General features: G+C 37.7%; 2 protein-coding genes across 2 annotated transcripts in view; one reads left to right on the top strand and one right to left on the bottom strand.

Moving 5' to 3' along the window:
* gak (cyclin G associated kinase) overlaps nucleotides 1–2164 on the bottom strand; it is a 27638-nt gene extending 25474 nt beyond the window's left edge. Inside the window, exon 1 of the mRNA XM_063490680.1 lies at nucleotides 1819–2164. Within this exon, the coding sequence (XP_063346750.1) occupies nucleotides 1819–1960 (142 nt within the window). The 5' untranslated portion in view covers nucleotides 1961–2164. The remainder of the gene's footprint in view (nucleotides 1–1818) is intronic.
* Nucleotides 2165–6832: 4668 nt separating this feature from the next.
* The window catches only part of aacs (acetoacetyl-CoA synthetase), a 40763-nt gene continuing 20220 nt past the window's right edge, over nucleotides 6833–27375 (top strand). Inside the window, exons 1-10 of the mRNA XM_063490381.1 lie at nucleotides 6833–7136; nucleotides 8150–8253; nucleotides 8934–9054; nucleotides 10314–10427; nucleotides 17866–17963; nucleotides 18559–18673; nucleotides 18885–18966; nucleotides 19047–19200; nucleotides 21631–21711; nucleotides 22652–22776. Of these exons, the coding sequence (XP_063346451.1) occupies nucleotides 6998–7136; nucleotides 8150–8253; nucleotides 8934–9054; nucleotides 10314–10427; nucleotides 17866–17963; nucleotides 18559–18673; nucleotides 18885–18966; nucleotides 19047–19200; nucleotides 21631–21711; nucleotides 22652–22776 (1133 nt within the window). The 5' untranslated portion in view covers nucleotides 6833–6997. The remainder of the gene's footprint in view (nucleotides 7137–8149; nucleotides 8254–8933; nucleotides 9055–10313; nucleotides 10428–17865; nucleotides 17964–18558; nucleotides 18674–18884; nucleotides 18967–19046; nucleotides 19201–21630; nucleotides 21712–22651; nucleotides 22777–27375) is intronic.

The following is a 27375-nucleotide window of genomic DNA, read 5'->3' on the forward strand; positions in this document are numbered from 1 at the left end:
CAGCCAGAGGACCCCTGGTTGTGTGAATTTTGCATGTTCTCTATTAAAAAACAACAACAACAAGAAGAACAACAAAAAAAACCACGACTTAACTAAAGTCTTTTATCACACTAGCTTTGCATATTCAGTCAACTTAAAATCGATGAGACAAAACACGTAGAAATCAGCCGCAGACAATAGTAAATGTCATCTTATTTGCCAACATAGTCATGTTTGGCTGATTCTGGTACACACCATACAGGAGGCAAGACAAAAAAAAGAAAAAGATAATTAAAGGAAAAGTGGAGCATGTTTATTTGAAGCCCACCCTTAACCCTCAGAGTGAACTACTTTTCACAGTTTCTAAATTCATAGCAGCTTTCAGGGGGCATCACACAAAATAAAATAATATACCATGACCGGTGTACTAGAGTAGGTCAAAGAGTAGGTTTTTAAAACCGATATATAGAGATGTGTTCCAAGACACTTTTAAGAATATAAAAGTGTATTCAATATAGATAAAAAGATGCCCTAGGTAGACTTAAGGGTTTTTGGATGTCTGGAAAATTGCTATGGAAGAAATGATTGGCTGGCTTTCCAACTGGAGGTTATAGTTATACAGTTGGGAGATTGAAGCTATAATCAGCCAAAATTTTTAAGCACTTTTCTGCAAGACACCAGGTGGAGATCACATCAGTAATCATGGATCTAAATAGATTATTTGATTGTTTGTGTGAAATGTTGGAGTAGATCATGTTGTGTAACCTGACAGGGTATGCCATGTTCTCTTCTCACCTGCTCTCAAGAAGCAGAATATACCACTTGCAGACACAGCAAAAAACAAATAATCAGTGATACCTCTAAAAATCAGGAACACCAGATCAGCATTTTCCTTTTTTGCCTCGGAAGACAATTTCTATTTAGTTTGTGACATAAAAACCCAAACTAATCGACTAATCAGATCACACTAAACTGTTGACAATTACCAAATTAAGTGCTTTGTAATGCTAAACTATCAGTCCAAATTTGTACATAATTGGTCTACTCTGATATATTAAACGTTTATTACTCGCTCAAAAAGCAATAATCCAGGCAGCAAGACCCTTGCTTGCTGTCACAAACCTACCAGTAGGTTTCTCCTTATGGCATCTGTGGTATTCACTTGTTTCTACTGCAGCCCTAACCACAAACGTGGGACGATATTTTTATACTTAACAAAAAGAATTAAATAAGCAGGCACCAGTGCTGACACAGGAATGCCGCTCTTGTTAACGTCACAAGAAACAATCCAACAAAATTTTTCAAGTGCTCTGTTTCGACTGAAACTTGTAGAGTTTCCAGCCTACCCTGTTACAGGTAATCAATTGGTTTGGTAACCAACAACACCGTCATCACTCATATCTTCGGGGCCCGGCAGGCCTGACTCACACTTTTATCAAGTCTTTCTCATGAAGCAAAAAGTGCCGTGTTTCCAAGAAAGACAGACGGTAAGGTGGACACGTAAAGCGCAGCTCTGCCTGCACACACACACAGCCTTCAGTGAGGTGTAAAGCGGTAACACAAAGCAGACACGTCAAGTTTAACTTTGAAATGTCTATTCGTCTCCTTAAAGCACCTAATTCTGGAAACCGATTTAGCGCTTGTTAGATACAGTCGAAACCAAATTATCTCCTGGCGTTTGCTCGGTGACTCACTGTCCTGCACTTGCTAACTATATTATCACTTACTCCAGTAGAGGTATTTCACAAATGCTAACATGTTAGCAAATTCAGCTAACTAGCATGACTAGCCGCTGAAGACGTGACCAAAATTTCTTGTTGTGATGCGCACGTATCTCACCTTCCGCGATCACCCTCTTGATTCTCAGCTTCATGTCACCGAGTTCAACGACTTGTCCGACGAAATCATTTTGGTCCCGACTGGCCGCTCCGGAGGAGCCGGGCCCGGCTAAGAAATCTAGTGCCGACTGGAACAGGGACATGTTTTCGGGCCGCCTCCGGGAGAGGGAGTGAGCTGTCTAAATCTTCACCGGGTCCGCAGAAAAACTCTACAGCAGTTCACTACGTTACAAAGATGTATAAGCAGGTGATATTATTCTTTCAATGGAAGCAAACATCCTCTTCCTGCTGCTACATTTACGGGGACACCATCATCACCGCACCGACTTCCGTGAAGGGTGATGACGTCGTGACACGATTCAGTCATATGACGTAGAAGGAAAATAAAGGTAGGTTTGACTTTTAAGTGTCGTAAGGAACCTTTAAGAACTGGTAAAATTAACATTTGTTTAAATTTTAATGGAAAAAATATTTATATTATCTTGTTTTGAGATTCCCATATAAATCAGTTAAAAAAAACTGTCCCTAAACGTTCTGCATGAATGGAATTACAATTTTGAGTAGGCTAAATGAAGCGGCCATATAAAAAGACGTAGCTTTCTCCAAAATGAGGGGGGAAACTGTAAAAGTTAAACAAAAAATTATTACAAACAAAACTATTAGTAATCTTATTTACGCTCGTTGTAAGTAAACCATTTAGAATGTTTCTTCTTGTATGCACAACAGGCTTTTGTTAAGTTAATTTATTTTCGGGGGGAAATGTATAAATAAATGAATATGAAAGAATATATAAATATTATTCACACAAACAATAATAGGATTATCACTGGATGCAACTTCATGATATTAGTCTGCCATCTACTGGAGCAGTGTCTTTTAAGATAATAAAGTATTTTGTATTCGTTCACAGTTTATGGGAAATCAACCTTACGTGAAACAGGCTTATTAAAAGGCATTTTTGCTGTTTTATCTCAGAGTGCCATAGAGTTATGTTAAACAAGATGAAGAAAATGAACGATGTGGCAAAATCAAGTGAAACTTGGAAAAGAATTTGAGGGATATTTTAACACATTAAAAACGATTTTGTCTTAATATGGAGTCCTGCAAAACAATAATCAAGTGTAAAATAATGGAAATATTACAAGCACATATTTGTCAATTGTAACAATAGGTCAGCAAACACATAATCACTTGCACATCAAATCTAAGGGGATAGGCCAACGGAACTACAAAATTTACACTTTTCCTCTATAATACTGAACAATATTTATACCTTGTTACTTTTTATTTTTATTTTTATTTTTTTACTGCCCATTGGTTTCTGTATGTAATTTAGACAATTGTTGTTTTGTCATCGTGTTATTTCTGGCCACTAGGTGGCACTTCTTTGCATTTATATTCCATTTTAGAATAAGGTGGGAGAATTTGATGCTTCCAGTTAGAGGAGCACTTTCCTGAACGTGCAATGTGCACTGTGCAGATATTTCTTTACCTTTGTAATAGCTAAAAAATGAAAATTTGAACATTTCTCTCTTTCATATGACTCTCACTGATATGGTGCACTCCTATAGCTCTTATCTCTGACTACAAGTCTCAAGCATTTGTTCTAATCCTTATAAAATGATTTCAAATTGAACTTTAAATCAATGTAATAAACCTCAAACTGCCCTTTGGCAGTATAAATGCTGCTCAGTTTGTCCAAGGTCTTGTAATCCAAGTGGCCTTTGGAACGTGATATTCATTAAAAGGAGGCTTATAAACTCAAATTTAAGACCCAACAGTTTAAAATTCAAAAGCTAAATCCTCAAGGTGTTTTATCATAATATATTCACTTGACATGCATAATGCGACTCAAACCAGCCAAATCACATGGCTAAACCTGAAGATTACACATGAAAAAAAGAAAACACTTTTTTGTACTTCACTCTAAGAAAATTCATTGTAAAAGCTCTACATACACTATGTCAGCCTATGTCAGTCTAAGTTGGTTAACTTGACACAAAATATTTTCAAAATTAGGGTTGGTTATGCTGTAGTTAACTATAACCAGTCCATACGGAATGTGTTACTTGTAAATTTTATGTTGCACAATCCAAAGACCAGTCATTGTGAAATAATTCAAAATAAAATTAAAGATGTGGTCATAGCTTGTTACAAAATGTGGCTGGACCATGTTAGACATACCGAGCCAAAATGTGATTACGTAGATAAAGGAAACACTGACTGTGGCGTGATGACAGGAGTCCATTTCAGGTCAAATTCAGTGACAGAAAGTTTGTCTGACTAACAATGAAGCAAGCTACCTAAAGGTCAACTCTTTCAAGTCTTTAAGGCAATCTCATATCTTGGTACAATATTTTACAAATGGACAAAATCCTTTTCAAAGCCAAAATCCACTTGATGGTGAATTTTGACCTTTAAAACAAGCAATTTAAACTAAAACAAACAAAAAAATAGAAAAGAAGAAAAGAAAAACTACATAAAAGTTGGGAGACTGTTTTTTCTTAAGTCTGAATGAAAATGTTCGTCATTGGTCATGATTTGATATAATTTATTTTAAAAAATGAATGAGGGATATTACAGATTTTATGGAACATATATGTTTCATATGGGTTTTTAGACATCAGTTTTTCAATGTATTAGGAAAATATTGAAAAATTTATGTCTAAATACAATTGTCTCCAAATGTAGTGACATTTATGCATTTAATTCTACTACAGTCAAGCTCCCAAACCAGTAATATGTTCAACTGAATAGCAACCCCTGATCACAGAATATTTGTATAAGTTATGCTGTTGCTTTGATTCATGTACTTTCCCCATGCTAAGATATATGAATAAAGCACTTTGTAGGTTTACAAATACATTTATATACAACCACAATGCAGGCTGAATCTAAGTCTTATACGGTTCTGTGAAAAATTTCCCTCCTTCCTGATTTTTTAAAATAATTTTTTTTTATGGTTTTTTTTTTTTTTTGCATATTTGTCACACTTACATGTTTCAGATCAATAAACAAATTTCAACATTAGACAAAGACAACCCAACTAAATACAAGATGCAGTTTTAAATCGCACATCTATCCAAACCTAACCAGGCCTGCATGAAAAAGTATGTGAAAATGTCCATTTGCTAATTGTAAAGTGCCATGGAAAAAATGAATATCCATGCTTCTCAAAATGTGTAAATTCAGCAACACATCCTTTAACCAAACTTATAAACACACATTTGTATTCACACACACACAAGGACGCATTCGTTGTCCTTCCCTATTTGTTCTTGCCTTTTATCAAGGTATACTCAAGGCATGTTGCTAAGAGACTGAGATATAAATGCAACAAATCAAAAGACACACCGGGGCTATTCAGAGCTCCTCAAGTATTTTATTGTGTTTGTTGGCTCCATATTTCTCCAGGTAGAATGGCCATGAGGCCTTTGGTATTATAATCTGGACTCAGGGACTCCAAAGGGAACTAGAGATTTTGACTCCATGCTTACTATCATGTGAACATGGATATTTTAAGGCTATAGATTGACATCAGTGGATTACAATTCATTTTGGGCTTGGGGATTAATATCAATATACAAATTAGTATTAATATAGTAACAGAAAAAAACTATTGGTATATTATGCAATCTAGACTAGAACAGTCAGGACATGATACAACTATATAGTAGCTTTTCCATCACTTAATGAAAACAAGGTTGGATGACACCACCACGCAATAAGGAGGGTCGTTATTTCTCAACTCTAATTGGGCACACCCCTCAAACCAGACCCCTACATTCTTGCTCTCTGACTGGTTCAAATGCTTTTTAAACCACTTCGTGAACCTAAAAGACAGCCTTCCCTTGAGCAAACTAGACGCCAGTCCGTTGACAGCTATGCGCCTCCCACATAGAGCGATCTGTCGGCTGATGTGGAGCCAGTGCGCTGAGGACCAATCGAAAGCCTTCGCTTTGCGTGCGGGAGATGTTCAAGATTTCTGCAACTGCAGCTTTTGTGCGCGGGTTAAAGAATGATAACTTTTAATGAAAAGAGGCACAAAGGGCCAGTGGTGGTGGTCAGCTTTGCCTCTCCAACTCCAAACTGCTCAACCCGAGCTGTCCCTCTAACATACTCAATTCTAATTCTCTCAGTTCTGCACACAGCCAACAAAATCTTAACATCTTCATCTCAGCCACCTCCAGCTCTACCTCCTGTCGTTTTGTTAGTGACACTTTCTCCAAACAATACACCATAGCAGGTCTCAGTACTGTCTTGTTAACTTTCCATTTCACCCTTGGTGCTATCCTTCTATCACAAATCCCCCTTGACACTCATCTTCCACCCTGCCCATTGTCTCTTCAGTATCCCTCTTGAGCACTTATTGCTTTGAATGGTGGAATTAATGGCTTTAAGATAATTTTTCTACTAATTTTACTCCTTGGATCTTTGACTGGCTCTCTAAAGGTGACTTAAATTCCTCTCCTCTCCAGTGCATACCTCCACCTCTCCTGGTTTTCTTCGACCTCCTTCATCATCTCATTAAGTATCAGAATTTTGTCGGCAAACATTATTAAAAAATATCAACACAATAATGTAAATGATTAAACATGAACAACAGCAGAAGGACCGTCGCAGTCTGATAAATACAGTCAGTCAATGATGATGTGTTACAGGTGATCACCAATATATTGCTCTTTACAGAATTTGCTTGTTACCGTTGCATATTTGCATCATATCAACATTTTATTTAACATGTATTGATGAAAAATATAATATTTTGGTCAGGTGTAAGGCCTCCTTCTTCAGAATTGTCGTTATTTATTTAAGATTATAGGATTAAAAGTGTGCATATATGCCTATAGTGACGTCTGAAAGAAACGAATTAAGAACTGTTGCTTGCATTCGTCGTAACACTGTCAAACACTTGTCAACCAAAGTCGATCTTGAACCGAACTTGCCCTGCTACGTGACGACGCCGGGGCGTGGCCTCTCAGTTTTCCTAGGCAGCCCCACGCTTTCCGCTGACAGTGAGCGTAGCTGTCACGCAGTGGTGTGTGGTGCCATTCAATCTGAGAGGCTAGCCTGTGATCTAATTTACCCAGAGCAGTCACCTCAGGAGCACTTAGCTTTTATAAGACGCTCGGGATTCGTTTTAAGTCGTTGTTGACAGGCGACAAAGGGACTCGACAAAGATGTCCAAAGACACGGAAGGAAAGAGTGAGAAAATTATGGATATGGAGAGCAAGGTTCTGTGGTACCCGGATTCTAAGAGGAACACACAGATGGATAAGTTTAGGATACAGGTCAACCAGGACTACGGGCTTAATCTGGGTGAGTGGGGTAGGAGGGAGGGAGCCAGACGGGCTCCAGAGTAGGTGTGCTGGAGAGAATACAAGTCGTATTATTGAGCCTACGAAGCTGCATAACTCAGCCAGATAGAAAAACAGAAACGAGCAGCATCTCTCCCTTTTGCTATGTGTCAGTTCATGTTTTAAAGGCAGTACGTTACCTCACAATCGGCACAGTGTAGTGATGGCTTGCTGTGGAGCATTTCAAGCTAGCTTATTGCCATTTGAACACATGTAAAGAACATGTATAGGCGGTGAATCAGCATAAACAAATCTACGAATTTATTGTCTTAGAAGAGTTTTATTAAGGATGACCTACAACCACTCTACCACTCCCTGTTCAGTAATTATTAGGCGTTTACAAGCCTGTGGTGTTTTGATTACTTCCAGCTCGGAACTGAAAGACTGCGCCTGCAGAGCTGCCAGGATGGAAGAGAGCGGCCTGTTTCAATTGTCTTTCTAGTACCGTGACATTTTAAAGAAACAGGATTAAAGGAATGCTGAAAAACATGGTCAGCCGGCTAATGAATAAGTAGAGAGGAGACGGGGATAGGATTGGTACATCAGTGTAGATAGCCGGAGGGAATGTGCAATTGAAACAATAAAAATAGTGTCATCCTATTTTTAACGTGCTGATATCAAGATTTCTATTTTCCTAAATCTGGTGTTCCTAATTTCGCAGGTGTTCTGATCCTTACAGTATTCCTACATTCCTACAGTGATTAAGATCTCATGGAGATCAAAACCTTTCCTGTAAATAAAAAGATCTAGTTGTCAGGAATAAGGACCACTTCTCTCTGCTGAAGGTTTTCCCAGATAAATTGCAATTTTATTTCAAGTAAGGATTTAGGAAAGAAGAGATATCAAAATGTTTCAGTTGGTCTAAGCCTAAGGGGTGCTTATACTAACGTTTCCTCTGATCTCTAAAGTCTTTATTTTTACAATAGTAATTGGAAACTTTTTTTCTCAAATAATGACAAATCTTTTGTCTTCTAGCCAACTACAGTGACCTGTACCAGTGGTCAGTGGACTCCTACCCAGAGTTCTGGGGAGAGGTTTGGCGCTTTTGTGGAGTCGTGAGCTCAAAGCCATATGAAGAGGTGAGTCCAACCTTCGTGTATGTCATAACCTAAAAATGGGAATAGAAAAATGTGTGTATTTCTTATCGCAGTTTTAAAGCCAAAGACTACATTTCTAAACAGTTTAGGTCACTAAAACATATAATATTTAATATTTTACTGTACATCAATATAATGGCCATGCTAAACTGAAAACCCAACTAGAAATGAAGTAAGGTTCAGTGATTTTAAATTATGATAATTATTTAATTTCCTGTTTCATCGGCTTAATGCTGCTTAGTTCCAGGATATACCCTCTCACGTGGGTGTGTGAGGTAATAAATAGTGTCTCACACTGCAGTGTGTAGTTCACACGCCCCTTCTGTACACATGGTTAATGTTTCCTCTTCACTCTTTTGTATAAGCAGACAATAAATAGAGGACAGGCAAACAATTAGCCAGTCAATCAAACGTTTTGTTACAGCCTTGCACTGTGGGCTGCACTGTTATATCCCAGTGTTGCCTTGGAGTTTTTTAGGAAATTGTTTATCTTACTTTTTAAATTTTGTTCACAATTCTTAAATTTTGTTGCAAATACAGTAAAAAACAGAAAAGGAGAGCATAGCAGTTGTGAAAAATTATTGTCTGGACAATTTCATGAGAAAGATAGAAAGCATCAGAGCTTCTCTGATGTGTCGCTCCCCTCCATGTGTTTTTATCAGGTGGTGGATGTATCCAAACGCATCTCAGATGTTCCCGAGTGGTTTAAAGGAGCTCGGCTCAACTACGCTGAGAACCTGCTCAAACATGCAGACCATGACAAAGTGGCTCTCTACGCTGCAAGTATGTATATACTTAAGAGTATATTATGCTGATGAAGGTATAAGAAATTAAAAAGGACAGTTCTGCACCGGAATTTATGATGCTTTAATGGGGGATAACTTCCCTTATCTTGGCGCCAACTCCACACATGTTAATGGGAATTTTTAAAATGACACCACAAGGCACTCATTTTCTCTTTATTCTCCATCATAAACATATCTCTTAGCGCTCATATAATGTTTGCATTTCTGTTCAGTTTTTTTGCTGTTATTGTTTTTATTACTAGTCCTTCTTTTAATGGTGAATTTTAATGTCCTTTTTCCACCACTAATTGTGCACTGTTGTCTCTTGTGTTCTTCTTCCCCCGTGTCACACAGATTGTAATTACTTAGTGATTTATTTAATCTTCATGTGTGTTTGAGCTTTTTGTGTGCAGAGTTGGGAGGGTAGTTGGGCACAGGATTGATGCGTTGTTGTGCATGAGGCTTCATACGTCACTTTGTTATTAGATTAACCGCTCTCTGTCAGGTACTAATGGATAGGTCTGCTTTTATTGCTATGTGTGTGTATATATATGAGGCGAAGTGGGGCCTTGCTCCTGTGTGCAAGCTCCCTCAGGAGCTGTAACACAATTATAAGAGGCCCCATTGGTCACAATGCTGTGCAGCCTCTAAATGTCAGTAAACTATTACTTAGAGAGATAAGAGGACTCTTCCTGTCTGTGGTACTGGATGATGTTGCTCTTTCTTTCTTAAAAATCTTATCTTACCCATATAACTCCATTTTCTGGAATGTGCGAGATGCCAGGTTATGACATCAGATACACTGGGCTGTCACTACCAACTTGCCAGTATTTTTTTTGAATGAGAAGGATAGCAGGTGCAAAGGGGCATATGATCTTCTTGTTTTACCCTAACCAAGCAGTTGTAAGAGGCTAAACCTAACCAAGTAGTTTTAGTGCTTAAACTCAACCAGTGGTAGAAAAAGGCTGTTGAGGCTGATAAACCTGCAATATGTGCACCACTCCTCTTGCAACTTTATTGCAACAATATCAAAACACACCTTTTGTGTAATAAGAGAGCCACAAGTGCCATCCAACAAAACAACATTATGTTATTACCTGAGATGGGAGCGTCAATTCACAAATTGATTACCAACAGAGAAAAATCAAGTGATTAAATTCCTGTTTACTGATTTGCATGTTAACCTTTTGGATGTTACAAATATATTTTTGTTTCTGTGTAGGTGTCTTAAATTTACTTTGTGTTTTTGTCTATCAGAGGAGGCAAATGAGGAAATTGTGAAGGTGACTTTTGGAGAACTGAGGCGTGATGTGGCGTTGTTTGCTGCAGCCATGAGGAAGATGGGAGTCCAGACTGGAGACAGAGTCGTAGGTGAGTCTCGTGTTTAAAGCCTGGCAGCCACACACTGGTTGATAGCTCATAAATTAGTTCACTGTGATGTATTAGTTTGTTTCCATTTAACTCCTGTCCTTTACAACCTCTTCACTTCATCCCTTACTTCTCTGTCAGTGTGTTCCATGTACTCACTGGTAAGGTTGGCTGGCTGTTTTGGCTCAGGTTGCAGCCTCTTTCTGAATGGCACCATTTATTTTTTCAAAGTTCATATTTGTACAGGGAGGTGCTTGGTTTTTTTCAGCCACCACCATTAAGTTTGTTCATATAGAGTTAAGAGTTCAACCTTCCAGTGAACAGTAATCTTAGAAGTTGTAATGCAGTTGTTTACATCTCTCAAGTCATTTTTTTTAATTAAGTAATTTTTTTTTTTTAACAATCTGGGTTTCTTTTGCAAGTTTGTCTGTATCCCTGCTGCTGGCTGTGGAAACATACACTGGGCTATCTGGCGATTAGATATGTTGGAGTTTTCAAGCACAGACTGTGGACTTGGTGTGTGGCGAACTTATTATCAGCATCATTCCAGTCTGATTATAGTTGTTGTAGTACTTATGATTAATTAAAAAAATTACATTTACAAGATCCAGATGAGTATCATTAAATAACGAGACTACCTTTTGTTTTGTTTTGGGGTTTTTTTTTTGCCACCATAAAGTTTTTGAATTGTTCATCATTTCTTCACCTGCAGTGGGTTCATACTTTAAAGGTGAAGCATGGTTCACTACACTGAGCCTTATCAGTCACTGTCTGTGTTTCATTATGTGGTATGTAACAAAAATCCAACAATGACACGGCACTTGCCATTTTCTTAGGTACATCTGTTCAACTGCTTATTAAACCAAATATCTAATCAATCTCCCAATCACACTGGAGCAACTCTGTGCTTTTCAGCACGTAGGCATGGTCAGGGCAGCCTGCTGAAGTTCAAACTGAGCATCAGATATGGGAAGAAAGTTGTTTTAAGTGACTTTGAACATGGCGTGGTTGCTAGTGCCAGAAGGTATTCCTGAGAATGTCTGAGTATTTCAGAACCTGCTGATCTCCTGGGATTTACCCACATGAATGGTCTTTATAGAAAAGGGGGGGAAAGGGAACATCCAGTGAGCGTCACTTCTGTGGGTGAAAATGCTTTGTTCATGAGAGAGGTCAGAGGAGACTGGTCAGATTGCTTCAAGCTGATGGCAAAGCAAGTCAAATAATCACTCATTTCAACAAAGATATGCAGAAGAGCATCTGTGAAAATGTGGAACCTTGAAGCAGCTGGGCTACAGCAAGAGAAGACCACAGTGGGTGCCACTCCTGTCTAAGAAGGAAGCTAAGAATAAGAAACTGAGGCTGCAGTTTGCACGGGCTCACAAAAATTGGAGAATAGAAGATTGTTTAAATGTCAGAACATATCTGAGTATTGTTGCTGACTGTGTCCATCCCTTTATGGCCACAGTGTACCCATTATATGATGGTTGCTTCCAGTAGGATAATGTACCATATTACAAAGCTCAAAAATCTAAGACTGTCTGAACATAACAGTAAATTCACTCTATTCACCATCAGATCAGATCTCAGTCCGATAGAGCACCTTTGGGATGTTTGGGGTGTGGCAGACTGGTAGATGTCATGGACATACAGGTGACAAATGAAATGAGTGTCTATTGACATGTCTATACTGTGGTATTATCAGGGAGTTCAGTTACACTAAGATTTTTAAGATCTTAGTATGTGTAACAAAATATTCTGACCATCGTCAGTAGGGTGCTAGAATCCAAAGTCATAAAGTAAATCAAGAAGGGGTTTCTGCTTTTGTTACAAGGCAACAACGTGGTAAATCTCTAAGACTGTTTATGAGCTTATTGTTTGGTTTCCGAGCTGGTTCTGTTGAGGAATGGTCAGGGTGTATATGAAAGGTTCTGGCTATGTGTGTTCAGAAGGAAGATGAATATTGCGGTAGGGAGATCCATTAACTAAATGACCTGTTCTCTGTGGGAATCTCATTAGAAAGACGAGAAGGATGGAGAAAGGCAGAGGGGGGCTAGAGAAACAGGGAAAAGGAGAGAGACCAGCTACATCATTCCTTTTTTCTCCTTTATCCCAATTACTTTCCTCGCATGTCTAAACAAGAGTGTGTGTGCGCGTGTGTGTGTGTGCGCGTGTGTGTGTGTGTGTGTTCAAAGTGTTTAAGACAGAAATGTCCTTGTCCCCCAAGTTGTGACTGAAATGTCTTGTCAGTGTCTGTAATCCAGGAGATATATAAGCACTTAGCTGATGAAGCCTGGCATGCTTTATAGTGGACCCTGGGCCAAACTCGCACACACATACACATGTATTCTCCCTTTCGTGTACTTTTCATTGCTCTCCTTGGTCGCTTTAACTTCAGCATAATCCTACACTCTGTTAAGAAGCCCCTATCCTGCCTGACCACCATTCAGCCGCTACTTCTTTTGATTTTTGTGTTATTTAAACACATACTAAAACTAAACTAAGTATACAGAGTATAAGTGTGTTTCAGTTCTAGCATTTGCAGTGTAGTTGCATTTATGTATTAAGCTTAAACAAACAGAAGGTTTAAAAAAAATTGTTTATCATCCAATCTGATTGTTACCTATTGGCCAACCCGTTAGACTTCCTTGTCCAAGAATAGTTTGGTTTTAATTTGGTTGGTTTTAATACTAATATTAATATTAAAAAAATAAAAGGTTCTTATGTTACCTTACTACTACTGAGAAGTATTAGATCACATCTCTAAAATAAAATTTGTTTTATTTTTTATTTTATTGTTGTTAACTATAGTAACATCTCTGGTTTTACAGGTCAATTTTGACTCGTGCATATTTACTTTAAGAAAAGGGTTTAAAAAAAAGTGTTTCTTTTCTTTTTCAAAATGTTTTGTTTTGGACAATATTAAACACCAGTGTTGGTGTCTATAAAAACACATGTTGAAGAAAGTGGAGTGGTGTCCTTTACCTGCAAAATTTCAGGGGGCAGCTCAGATTTAAATTTTTTTGCTTTGTTGTGTTTTTATTTTGCTCACCATGGTACGTTTCCTCCTGAGAAGTTCTTGACCAACATCATAGATGGCAAACAAATTGTTACATGTGATACTGTGACCCCTGCAGTCCAGTAGTCATATCAAGGACTAGACGTTTTCCTTTAATTTTCTCAAGGAATGCCACTCGCAGGTTTGCCTTTTCCAAAACTTCCAGTCCTCTTCAATTTCATGCATAGCTGGTTTTTGATCGCATCACATTATGTCATATTTGCCTGACTTGCTGAGCATGTATTGCCAGAAGGAGCACTTTCCATGGAAAGGGGCAAAACATTCATCTACTGTCACCTCTGGCCCTGGGTTGAACATCAGTGAAAGGAGCTGGATCCATCTCTTCAGTATATCCCTAATGTGAGCAAGCTTGTCAGATGTTGCTGTTGTTGTAAAATCTGAAGACTCTTGATATTATTCAAAAGGTCTGAAGTGATATTGTTGCCTGGAAAATTTGGTCTTTAAGTGATGATGTATGAACACTGCTTCTTGGTCCAAACTACTGCGTTTATTAAGGCTGTTGTGTTTTTAACATGTTTTAATGCTTTGTATCTTGTTCTATTTAATCTGAACAAGCCCCTAAAAAAGGCAGTAATCATTGTCGGCCTCTCTCGGTTTTTATTACCACTATTCATTTTAAAGCTCAGTTTTTAAAACCTTACGATGTAACTACAGCCCAGCCCATGCAGCAGTAAATGAATGACTAACCTCGTATTGTGGATGGATTATCTCAGTTGTTCTCCCGACTGAAGTTTAGTCCGTTTACAGCATCTTTTTCCTGCCATGCAATTACATTTGTCCCTAACCATCGGGAACCCTCACGTTAACTTTTGCTGAATGGAAAAAAGTTAGTGTTCATCCTCATGCTTCACTGTGTTTATATTAATGCTTACCATAGCTGTGTAGCTATCCACCATATAGCACATCATTATAGACCAGCTACCCCAACTTCAGTAGCCCTACAGAACGTCACTGTTGTTCAGTTTTTTGTCTTCATTTATGTTGGAAGCACTAATAGAGCTGTACGTTTTAATTTTTTAAGAAATCCCTCAGTCAGATCATTGTATGTTATGTTTGGGTGAAAACTAGCGAGCTAACTCCCTGCTAACTTCTAACTCCGTTAAATTTCATAAATTCTGTTTTTGTGGATGCCTGGATGTTAAACTTGATTGTTACACCTGGTGGAGCAGCCACACTGATCATTTTTATTAAAGATGAAAGAATTTAGACAGTTTGTAACTATCAGTGATGCTGCAGTGTTCGTTTGACTTTGGGACCTGAAGCAGAGTTTGGACCCGGAAACAGCTAATGAACTCAAACTTAAAGACCAGATAGTTCTGCCTGTTGACGTGTCCCAGTGATTATCAGTGGTGTCATTGCTGGATCTGTACATTCCAGCAAAAGGAACACCGGTATAGGGAGTCAGGTAGGGCTGTTTGATATAACGATATATATCGGATGACGATATAAAAACGTCTATCGTTTCCTATCACGCTATCGTTTGTTTCGTGCTGTTGCAAAATAAACTGTTTACAGCAATATTTTTTTCATCGTTTTGATGGTCACTGTAGTGGCTATATTAATTTCTTAAAGTTCTTTCTTTCTTATATTTAATATAACCACACTACGGACAGACAAGCGCCTGTTTTTACGTGTTGTCATTAGCAACAACGACGGTAAAACCATCGCGTGGCTCCGCTGTCCGCTTGTTTGTTTTCCACGTAAACCTTTCACAATAAAGCTCAAGATCGTGTTGAGACTTTTCAAAATAAACTGAATCATGTGAATGAGTATGCAGAGAGTTTACGGATGAGAAGCAAAAAAGAGCCGTCAGGTGCTAAAAAATAAACCTTAGACTCAAACATTAGAACAGGCCTTTCGCCACAGTACACCGTGTAATAAATACTCACAAAGAAAACGGTGGCTGTTACAACCTATGTCTAAAAATGTATAGTTTCATCATGCATCGGTTAAAACACTCGACTCCAGGTACACGACGCCCAGCTGGAAACACTTCATGCAAGTCGAGCTGGACAGAATTTACAGAAAATGTTACATTTTTGTGATTTATATCGTTGTCAGGACGATAAATGTCTTATATCGGGATATGAGATTTTGGTCATATCGCACAGCCCTTGCTTCAAGTATTCATCATCACTGTCATTCTAAATGTCGCCATTGACTTTTTTTCCTTCAAGGTCTGTAATAGCAATGGTGACTTTCTTTGGTGACAATAGCATAAACCGATCAAAACATGTCTTGGTGTCACTTATTCTTGTCACAGCAAACTGGTTAATGCCAGGGGTCATTTGCAGTAGTTGCCCTACCATGTAAGCCAGGAGGTACTAGACTCCAAAAGATATAACCACTTTTGGATTTGTATGTTTCAGCAGAAGCAGGAGCAGCTTCAGCACCTGTTACCTCCTTATCAGATGTATTTATATTTATCTATATCGTCGTCCTGCTCAGAAAGAGGGTCATCCATATTGTTATGCTGTTGATGCAGAAGATATGATCCAGAGCTTGATTTATTGTAAATCTTCTTATTTTTGTATGCTACAACCTGGAGATTTGTACTCTGCAAGTCACCAACTAAACTGAGTTGGTCCGTACATTAAATATCTGTACATTTCCGTCTGGACATTTTCATTGAGGCAGTGGGGATAAAGGGGGCTGTTTGTTCAGGGAAGGAGACAAACAGGTAAATAGAGAAGCCCCTAACTTCTCTCTGACAGTGTTGGTGAGCTCAGAGTGTGTTCATGATTTCAGTTTTAGCACTTTTATTTTTTTTATAGTGTTATATTATAACTGGTTCAAAACTGACAACATAAATGTCCTAATTTTCACCAGAGGATTTTATAATTTAATGAAATTGTTCTTTTCTTTTTTGTTTTGTTTAAATAAAGTTTAATTTGAGACTCCTGACAAAGTCAAAAAGCCTTGATGCAATAAAATTAATTTAAAAAGCACTTACCTACAAAACTTAAAAACGGGAATCACTTCACTCAGCAATTCCCAGCTTATGTAAAACCTTGCAGGCTGTATTCAGTATATAGTTTTCAGTTTTACCTAGGTATTTACTTAAATAATTCTTTTGTTTTAGAAAAGAAAGCATCATCGAATTCTAGTATCCAGTGTGGCTAAACAACTGGATCACACTAAAGTGCTTACTGTCAACATGAGGAGAAATTTGTCTCTAATTCATTGCCAACATGCACGTATACTTGACAGCTTAGCATGCATGAATAAAGTGGTAGGGCAGTGTGTTACACTGATGCGTAAGCAATACTCTCACAGTGTAACAAAGTAGTCTTTCATAATAACAGCCACAGAGGTCGTCAAACAGGTTTTTCTAGTAAGATTATGATCCGTGACGTAATTTGCTCCCGGCCAAGGTAAGGAGATATTAGTCTTGGAGCCTGCGTAGCAGGGTGGTGATCTGTCAGCCCAAGATGTTATCAGGCAGTATCAGCATCCTTGTTGTAGCAAGAGTACGCATAACAACCATAAAAATCAATTTATACATAGAGATTATCAATATAGTTGCTATTTGTCTTTGACCAGTCAGCTTGTCTAGCAGGAACTACCAGTTGTTTTATGTTTTATTAGTTTAGATAAGACACATTATGAACAGCTCTATGTTTAAAGGTAGCATGGTAGCTCCAGTCATGCGTTTATTACTACGTTGTCATGCATGTCATAATGATCTAGCTTTTTTCCTACTCAAATGAAACATTGATCACCAAAAATCAAATGCAGTAGATTTGGTAATTTTCTGAACTTTTATGATGACTGGAGGCTGGAGGGAAGTTAATTTGAACAGTTTACAGTGGGATTGTCCCAAAAACACAAAATTAATTATTCCTTACTTTTCTCTGTGTGCTTGCTTGCCTTGGTCTCCATTTCATTTATTGATCTGGGAATATGTCACTGCAAGACAGTAGTTATGGTCTCAGTTCTACTTGTTAAGAATGAAATATGCCAGAGTATTTCCTCGCTCTTCTTTGTATCCAGATTGTTTTATTTCACTGTCTTTCTCTCTACATGTGTTTCTTCTTCGTTTCTTTGATGTTTTCCAGTATTCTGTCATTTAAGTTTCCCCCTATGTGAACTGACTGTGAAGTTTTTCAGTATGACTACAGATAAGACTACAAAAGCCCAGCTGACTACAGAGCTTGACAAACAAAGCTAATTTTTGCTGCTTTGAAATCAGATTAATCATTCTGTCTCTGAAGTGTTCTAAACGAGTTACTGTGTACTTTTACTACTTTTCTATATCTTTATATTTTTAAAAGTCATCATATTCATGCTAATTTTTAAATAAGGAAACCTTTATTTAAAATTCTGCACTGAACTGTATTATCCTCCTCTCTCTTCCCGTGTTAGGCTACCTACCCAATGGTATCCAAGCAGTGGAGGCAATGTTAGCAGCAGCCAGCATCGGAGCTATTTGGAGCTCAACATCTGTTGACTTTGGAGTCAATGTAAGGACTTTCCTTTATTTCTTAATTTATATATATTTGAGTCGGACTTTTATTTCCCCTCTGCTGTATTAAAGCTGTAATAAACCAGCTGTATTTAATCTGACATCTTAGATGTAGTTTATATATTTGTGGATGTAAGTTAGGTAGTAGTATACCCGTAGTAGTATTAGGGTTGTTGTATTATATTTCCTCTTGGTCTTTCATCTGCTCTTATTGGAGGATCGGGGAGTAAACTTTGTCTTTAGGATTTCTTTCCCGAGAGTCTTTTTTTGCCTTTGGTCTCGGTATTTTTTGATCTTCTACTACCCCTACTGGCAGATCCGAGAATTACCATTGCTACCATGAAACAAACCTGTGGATTTGGATTCTGCTCTACTCTTGTTTCCTTTTTGTTATAAAATGTTTTTATTTTATTATGTATGTTATTATTCTATTTTATTATTGTATTCCATTATTATTCTGGGGGGGTTGTTTGTTTGTTTGTTTGTTTGTTTGTTTGTTTTCTCTTGAAGGTGTGTGTTTTTCTCAGAAATAAGGGTTTTATGTATATTTGTTAAATTCCTAAATTTGAACTCTGTCCTTCTCTTTTTTTCAGGGTGTCCTTGACAGGTTTTCTCAAATTCAGCCTAAACTGATCTTCTCTGTTGCTGCTGTAGTGTACAATGGGAAAACACACGACCACATGGAAAAGCTAATTAGTGTTGTGAAAGGTTGGTTTTCGTATTGGAGAAAGACATTTACCAGAAAATTATGTATGTGTATATATATACATATGTATGTATGTATGCATGTATGCATGCATGTATGTATGTTTACTGACAATAATTACAAATCAAAATTTCTGCGCAACTTGCTGGCTTTAACTATGTTTGAGGATGAAAGAGAATATAAAACATGAGCCTTTTTCGCTCTTTGTTCTAGGTTTGCCAGACTTGCAGAAAGTCGTTGTGATTCCTTACGCTCGCACCAAACATGAAACTGACCTTTCCAAAATCCCCAACAGGTGTGTGTCTGTAAATATAATTACACTGTTTTTAAACTGAGAAACAAAAAGAGACATGCTCTACGTCTATTTTTTCACAGTGTATTTATGGATGACTTTTTGGCATCTGGGCGTGGCGAGGGTGACCAGTTCCCTCAGTTGGAATTTGAGCAGCTTCCCTTCAATCATCCTCTTTTCATCATGTATTCCTCTGGAACCACAGGAGCTCCTAAATGTATGGTCCACTCTGCTGGGGTAAGAAACACAATGGCTTGCACTTGCTCTGAATTAAAAGTCTTTAGTTTAAATACACAGTATTTTTTCACACACATAAATACAAGTACACTGCTGATAACTTTATATAATAAAAAAAATCACAATGCCATCACTGATTAAAGCCCATGGGTTGCTGTGTATGCTTGTTTTGTCCTTGTATAACATAAAACATAATTGCTGTTTTTGTAGCTCATGCTTTGTTAATGCTCCACAAGGGGTAGAGGCAGAGGCAGCTGTCTCACTTACTTAGAAAAAACCCACTCTGGTCACATCTGTTTGGAAAGCTCTCCTGGGCTGACCCATGTGTAAAGAGTCTGATCCTCTCTAAAAGACTAGATTAATGTTTTCAAGAAGACAAATAGGGAAAATTTTAAGGAAGCATTTGTTCAGTAAAACATCACATCATCATTAGTCAAACATCAGCGCATCAGTCAGCAGATTGCAGATTGATGACCAGTTGTCATGAGTTTATGGATTGCTGGATTTCCATCTTGTCAACATTGAAAGCATTTCTCATTTATGCTGAGTCTTGAAGCCAATTCTTGACCTTGAAAACAGAAGTTGGAAAAAAAATCATTTAGTTGCTGGATGATTTGTGATGTGTGCTATAGAAATAAAATGTCCTTGATTACACACATCCTGCTTAATATGAGAAAAACCTGTTTTTATGACTTAGCAAAATATGAAAGCTTTTTAATGTTGTGATATCCATTGTGTGAGTGGAGATTACTTCATAGTCTTATCTGTATTGTTCTTTTTTGAAAGGGCATTAATCCAATTTATTATTTTTTAATGCTGTTGAACATCTTACTGAGATCACTTTTAGTATCCTAACAAAGCAGTTCCAGTAAGACATCTGCCGAAATGGTCTGTCGTTTCATTCCGCTTCCCAACACAAGGTGGCAGCAGACCTCCATCAGCAGATCCTAGAAAAGGTTACTTGCTCTCCAGAGAGTGCATGAATGACATTTTCCTGCAACACACCACATCAGAGGTAGGGCTAGTGTGAGAAGAATATTTGATTTCAAAAAGACCACTGGACTTGGAAAGCTGGAGCACTCACCATTTAAAAAGGTTTAACCCACTCAAACAAATGCATTCATGCATTTTCACTAAACAGTTGGTCTTGCACTCTATCTGTCTGAGGGAAGTCTCCCCCAAAAAACCAGAATTTTTTTTAGGACTTTTTCCGTTATCTTGTAATGAAAGAACTGCGACATAAGAATACAACAGTGAGTTAGGCTCAGCATATGCACCAGAAGAAATGGAAAGCATACTCTGAGAGAATGTGAAAGGTAAAGAGCATTCTTACCGAGGGCTCAGGTACACTACAAGCCACATTCCAACAGCACTTTATTCTTTAAAGGCTTTTACCTGTCATGCACACACTCACACCCTGATGGATGCATCAAGAGCAATTTAGGGTTCGGTATTTTGCCCAAGGCCTACTGGACAGCCGGGGATCAAACCACTGACCTTCCGATTAGTAGATGACCCGCTCTACCACCTGAGACACAGCTGCGCGGTTCTTAAAAAAGAAAAAAATTCAATTTGATTTTTAATGGGCTCATACTTTGCCTCTCTGCACCCAGTTTTTTTCCTTTCGTCCTTTTGCGTTTTCCAACTTGGCTTTTAGTCTCTCACCTTCCTTTCACATTGGTTTTATACTCTAAACTTGCATTCCTTTTTCTTAGTTCTTCTTTTAAGATCCTCATCAGGTTAGTTTTCCTCTGCTTTCCCTTCTCTCTCCTACAGTATAGCTTCCTTTTCTTTCTTTCCCTTATTGTCTCTCGCTCTGTCCCCTTCTCTTTCCTTTGCCCCCCCTCCCTTTCTCCCCTTGCAGCCGATAATTGGACAGTAATGCGTTGGTGAAAACATTTCGTACTGTGACGCTGGCAGTCCTCTCTGGCTCAGCCAATTAGCCTGGGTACTGTTGTGCTTTCTGCTTTGTTACGGCTCTGTTAACATGCTGTCAGTAACAAGATGGCACGCACCAAAGGATGGGTATGGCAGCTGAGTCCAGCTAAAGACTATATGCACACACAAACACACGAATACTTGGAGCACCTGTATCTATGTAAGGATGGGCTCAAAACCGAAATACACGGTCAGATACGTGCGTACCCTTCACCAGCAATAATAATGTACCCAGCTGTGATATGCTGGAGACTGTAAGAGAATTCACACTTAACCACAAACTTCCCTTTTAGTCTAAAAATAAAGTGTCATGTGTCAAAGCCTTGTCAGAACTGTTGCATAGAATTTTTAAAATATGAGTGACACGTGTCAAATTTGTGTCAGCTCAAATGAACTAAACTTTACTGACAGATAATAATGAGATAAATCGACCATTAGATCATTAGATTACTCGTTAGTCTCATTAGTCTCTAATACTTGTTGTCTTTTTAGGGCTCTCTCATCCAGCACCTGAAAGAACACGTTCTCCATGGCAATATGACCAGCAGTGATGTCATCATTTACTACACTACGGTAAGCTCACAACCTGTTCAAAGTGACACACTCATGGTTTGAATATTTTCAAGACCTTTTTAAGAAATGTATTTTAACAGGTCCCCACACTCTCTTTCTCCCATACCTCAAATACCAGCTGGTGTGTAATGTTTAAAAGTTTAACTTTTCATGTGCAAGTCGGGTTGAAAAGTCTGAGATTACTAGTGAATCCTTTTATTTTGCATTAACCAATAGTAGTTTTAGTTGATAGTAGCATTTGATTTACTTGAACAAACCTCTGATGAATATGTCAAGTCCACTCCAGTGTCTTGTGAATGCTATCGTGGAATCTGTAACTGCTTTTTACAAAATTACTTTCTTTTACTCATGTTTTTTTTTTTTTAAATATTCCTTGGATTATGTGAAAATCTGACAGGTTTTTTTGATGTGGTGTCCAAGCATGCACCAACTTAAATTTCAGTGAAGTTCCAGCTATTGGATTAAAGTAATCTGTTGAAATATATACATAACAATCTTTAGTCGATGTATCTAAATAGCGTATTTTATTCCTAAAAAGCAGTCAGAAGGACAAATGATAATTATTTAGAGCAAGTCAGAAGATAAACATCATGAAAAGCAACAACTCATCAAATGTTTGGCAATACCGGCCTAAAATAAATTAAACTTCTTGAGACATTTTCTTTAAACTGATTAATTTACTGAGTTTCAGCAGTTTCAGCGGTTTTGTAAAAGTCTCTTCACTGACAGTTTTTGTGCAGCAGAACCAAAATTCACTTTATTCGCATGTGAAGACAGGTGCCAAAGCAGTATCTCAGCATGCAGTAAATGAGAAAAATAATCAGGTGAATCACAGTCTGCTGCAGATGTCCATTTTGCTACACTCTGCTTTATCCGTGTTAAGACGAAAGGTGTTTTATACCAGATAAACTGACCACTGTGTTTGCATGTGTGGTCTTAGACTGGCTGGATGATGTGGAACTGGCTGGTATCTGCACTGGCAGTGGGAGCCTCTGTTGTTTTGTATGACGGTTCACCACTAATGCCGACTCCCAATGTACTGTGGGACCTGACAGACCAGTTGGGGTGAGTTAGCCGCACGCACGCACGCACGCACGCACGCACGCACACACACACTGCATGGGGAGGATAAAAAAGGAAATGACAGTGGCTAACTGTGCTGGAAGAGGATATGCTCTTTGTACTTATTATATAAGTTGTTTTTAACATTTTTGTTTATATTTTCTTAGCGTTTTCAATGTTTTGACCTGCTGAGACTGTACTGTAGTAAGTGAAGCTTTAGGTTTTGGCACCAGGGCTTCTGAAATGATAGACCATTGTGCCTTAATTGTCTAAAAATGGACACTCCAAATTCTTAATAGATCGTACTGAGATCTATTGTAGCTTTACTGGACCTGAAGTCTGGGAAACACAGCATTCTTAATAAGGGATAAGAACAAGTGAGTTTTCCTTTAACTGTATATAGATATTAAGAATACAGAGAAAATCATACAGTTTTGTTTTTTGGGACCCTTGTAACTGTTCATACAATAGACAATATTTAACATCAGCAGCAGCACATTAATATTTACAATTATTATAACTTATTACTTATGAAATTAGAAGAGATAAAGGAAAATCATCTCAAAACGATGGCTTGTTTGTAAAGGAGGACATGGAAGAAATGAAGGGAACATATAGTGGTAATTGAGATAACTGTTATATTTTTGGACTATTTTAAACAAATTTGTATGAATAAAAAATATGTTTGAAAAACAAAAAAACAAACAGGTTTTTAAAAGTTCCCAAAACTTGTCATGTCACAAGCCACCAGGCAGCAGCTATGTGACAGTTTTACCATATGATGTATTGGCATTTGGACCAAACATAATTGTAGTTTCACATATCTCAAAAAGAAACCAGCTCAAACTTACAAAAGACACCCTGAACTCCATTATTGATTGCCACAAATGAGCTGCCTTGCTGTCATTTTGAAAGTGCACAGTGAAGTGTTGCGCTCAGCTGAACAGACTGTTCCAAGTCAGCAGGGTCAGCAGTCCTTTAAGCTTTTTGATATGGAGATTGATGGTGATGTTCATTTGGATGAACCTAAAAACCCATGCAAGACGACCACAGATACCGAAACCTGGATCTGGGTATTCAATTCAGAGGACGTTCACCTCAAAGGATGCACAATGTGGATCATATTAAGACAGGAATTTCATTTCATTTTTGAATGTCATGCCCACATTGGAAACATGGTTTAGAAGCTCGTCAAGATTTATCAAATTCAGAGATTCTATGTTTTTTTTTCCCCACTGTAAATTTGCTTCATCGAAATAAATTGATAATGTAAAACAAGATTTAAAGGTGAGTTTGCTACTGGGATTAGAGAGTTTGACGTTGTTAAAACTGTCTAGTCTACAATGTCAATATTTCCAGCAAATCCTCTATCTTGGTAAATGTCCTAAACACACCTCCCACCACCACTATCAGAATCAAAAATACTAAATGTTAAACTGGGTATTGATCCTCTGTAGAACTGGATGATCTGCTTCGTAGTTCAGTTCTTCTGTCGTTGCCCTGTGACATCAGCGATAACCAATAGGATCGGCATCAGAGAGGTTAACATACACTCATCAGGATAACACCTTAAGCCTTTTTATGCATGCTCTTTACTTTTCCCTTAGACCTAATTGACTACATTGTCAAGTTATTTTTTTCTGTGTAAAATATCTCATCTGTCTGTCCTCCACTCTGCATTGTACTCTGATGCTGAAGCAGAGTTTTTTTTTTGTTTTTTTTTATGACAAAAATGCTAGGTGAAAAAAAATGGTGCGGGGGTTAAGAAGTGATAAACAAATGTATCTGCAAATCTACAGACACATTACACTCCAATTTAAAAATCTAACGAGCAGTCAGAAATATCCTTCTGTTTCTCTCTCATTTGATGATTATAATGATGATGGTGGTGTTTATTGATCGGTGTTGTTGCTCCACTCTAAGAATTAATTTGAAGGCATGCAGAAGTCTGGGCATGAAGTTGTTAAGATGTGTGTGAGTGTCTGTGCACACAGATACATCTGTGTTGCATGTGTCAGTTATTTGTAGATATGCAACATGAAACTACAGCAAGGCAGATGAAATTTATTATGGATCTTATAATATTTGTATTAATTTAATGCATAAATTGGCAAGCAGTTGCCAATCGCTTTGACCCGTGTTACTCCCTGACATCATCATCCACCAGCACAACCTTAAACCCCTGTTATCATTTGACTGCAGAAGGGATAAAGACCAAATGGTCAAGGATTCAAGTGTGTGCATGCAGAGAAGCAATTAATTGATTCAAATATGATAGAGAATATGGTCAGCACATATTTTTCCTCATTGTTTGCTATGTAGTCTGTTTCTCAAAAGCTATGCAAGTGCTCTGCTCCAGTAGATATACTCACAGCATTTCTAATTAAAATTTTAGTTTTAGGACATGGCATAATGGTCTGTGAGAAAGTGGAAAATAGCAGGGGATAATTGCCTGCAAAATACAATATACAAGTTTCCAGCAGTAGTATGATATGCTATTTTGACCAGCAGTATATGTGATCATCCACTAGAAACAAAATTGATATGGAGTATTTTTGATGGATTCTGAATACAGTAATTTATTCATTAAAAATAATATATGATAATGGTCTCTCTGTAATAACCTACTGCCACAATTTTAAAGAATTGAGATTATAGTCAGAAAGTGTTCAAAAAGTGAAAGATAGAGATGATAAAGATGATAGAATAAACTGTATTATGTAACTTGCCCCAAAGAAATGCCCAGTAACACTATTATTACACCAGAAATATTTGCTTTTCTTATACTTGGTAGCAGTCTATCTACATGGATTGTGAATTGCATTTAATTAAAAAACAATGTAGCCTGTATTTAGCATTTTTGAGCAATTGCACAATTTCGAGTGACAGTCATATATTTTGTTATGTGGGGCTCCTGACTGTAACCGTGCGGTATTTTATATGCTCAGCCAGGCTGTAGTTGAAAAAGAAATGTACTGTGGTCAGCAAAAGCAAAACCCTTTAAGGTAGCAGACCCATCTTCAGAGATGGCATATTGCCTTCAGCAAGAATTGGAATAATGGGGAGAACATTTTGACACATGGGGAGTGGCTCAAGTGCCAAGAAAAAGTACTCCTGCAGAAACTATTAACAGGATCAGTGTGTAGGTCCTGACACCAAATTTCATTGTTAGTAGTCATTTCAATGCTCGGATATATTAGGATCTTTAAATGATGAGATAGAGAGATATATATATATATATATATACATACTTTTGACTCAAAAGTGTGGACTTTGTAGCATACTGGAAATTAGGTTTAAAGAGATTGATGCAATTAAAGAAGGCCCTCATTACTGTAGGTTAAAACCTAAAATAAATTTATCAGAGAGACAGAAAAACTTTTAACGGCAAAAGGCCTGAAAGACTACAAAAACACAACTAAAGCAGATAATCGCAGAATTATTTCCTTTATTAAGAAAACCGAAATCAAGAATACTCTGAAGCGTATCATTGTCAGAGTCTACAATCAAGAGATGTCTTAATGACTATAAATAGAGTGCAAACCACTGGTTACAGTCAAGAAGAAGAAGAGCAGATTATAATTTGCCAGAAAACATCTAAAATGTCTGCACAGTTCTCGGAAAAAAGAAGCAAAATGACAAAAAAGTAGAATTGTCCAGATGCTTATGGCCGTGTATGTCATGGAACTATTCAGTGAGCAAGGTAAGAGTGCGGTTAGCAAAAATACCCACATAATTAATGAAAGACCACCACCATGACAGAAAGATGGATAGAACCTTTTAAACTGTGTGAAGATCAGCTAAGAGCTGATGTCAGCGCTATTAGCAAGTTTCTAGTGCTATGTTTAAAACAAAAATCCTCTGGGAAAGACTGACATGAATTTTTTCACAGATTGATCTTCTCAATTCAAGGTGGACATTTTAATTGGGACCAAATCTGCTAGAGCCCCAGGAAGTGTGGAACATACACTGAAGCATCCCAATTTTGCCTTGAGTTTTATTGGTTAGTGTTTCATAATAATGATTTAACAGCTGAATTTATGCTGAATAAAATAATTTTAAACTATAGAAAAAGATTAGCAGTTGGAGCACATTTGCTGTATTTATGATGTGGAAAGAAAAAAAGGGTGAGGGGAGGCGGAGGTTTGTGGAGCATCTCTGTAGAGATGTTTATTTTAATTGGTTGCACATATTGATTTTGAGATTATCCATAACAAATGTTAGGCATTTTACTAGTTCTTTGTGTACAAGTAAATTGTTATGGTTATGAGGTAGAAAAAAATCTACCACCAATACTCTGAGACCACATCGTTGCAATCCAGTCCACAAAATGCTTACAAAATGCCACATATAAATCACACAAAAATATCAGTCATTAATTCACTTCAATTTTGATCTCAGTCTCCTATTTTAAATGTCATGAAATTGTTTCTGGGCCTCTAAATTTCTGTTTGTGTTGCTAGGCAACATCCAGCTAAACTGGAAAGGGTTGACAAGGCTGGGAGACTAGTGCTGAATTCCACCACACAATATTATTAAAACAGTATTATGTTTTCATGTCTCCTCTTTTCTTCCCTGCAGCTGTCCCTCAGAAACATCCTG

Source organism: Pelmatolapia mariae, linkage group LG12 (assembly GCF_036321145.2).
Source record: "Pelmatolapia mariae isolate MD_Pm_ZW linkage group LG12, Pm_UMD_F_2, whole genome shotgun sequence".
Classification (NCBI taxonomy): domain Eukaryota; kingdom Metazoa; phylum Chordata; class Actinopteri; order Cichliformes; family Cichlidae; genus Pelmatolapia; species Pelmatolapia mariae.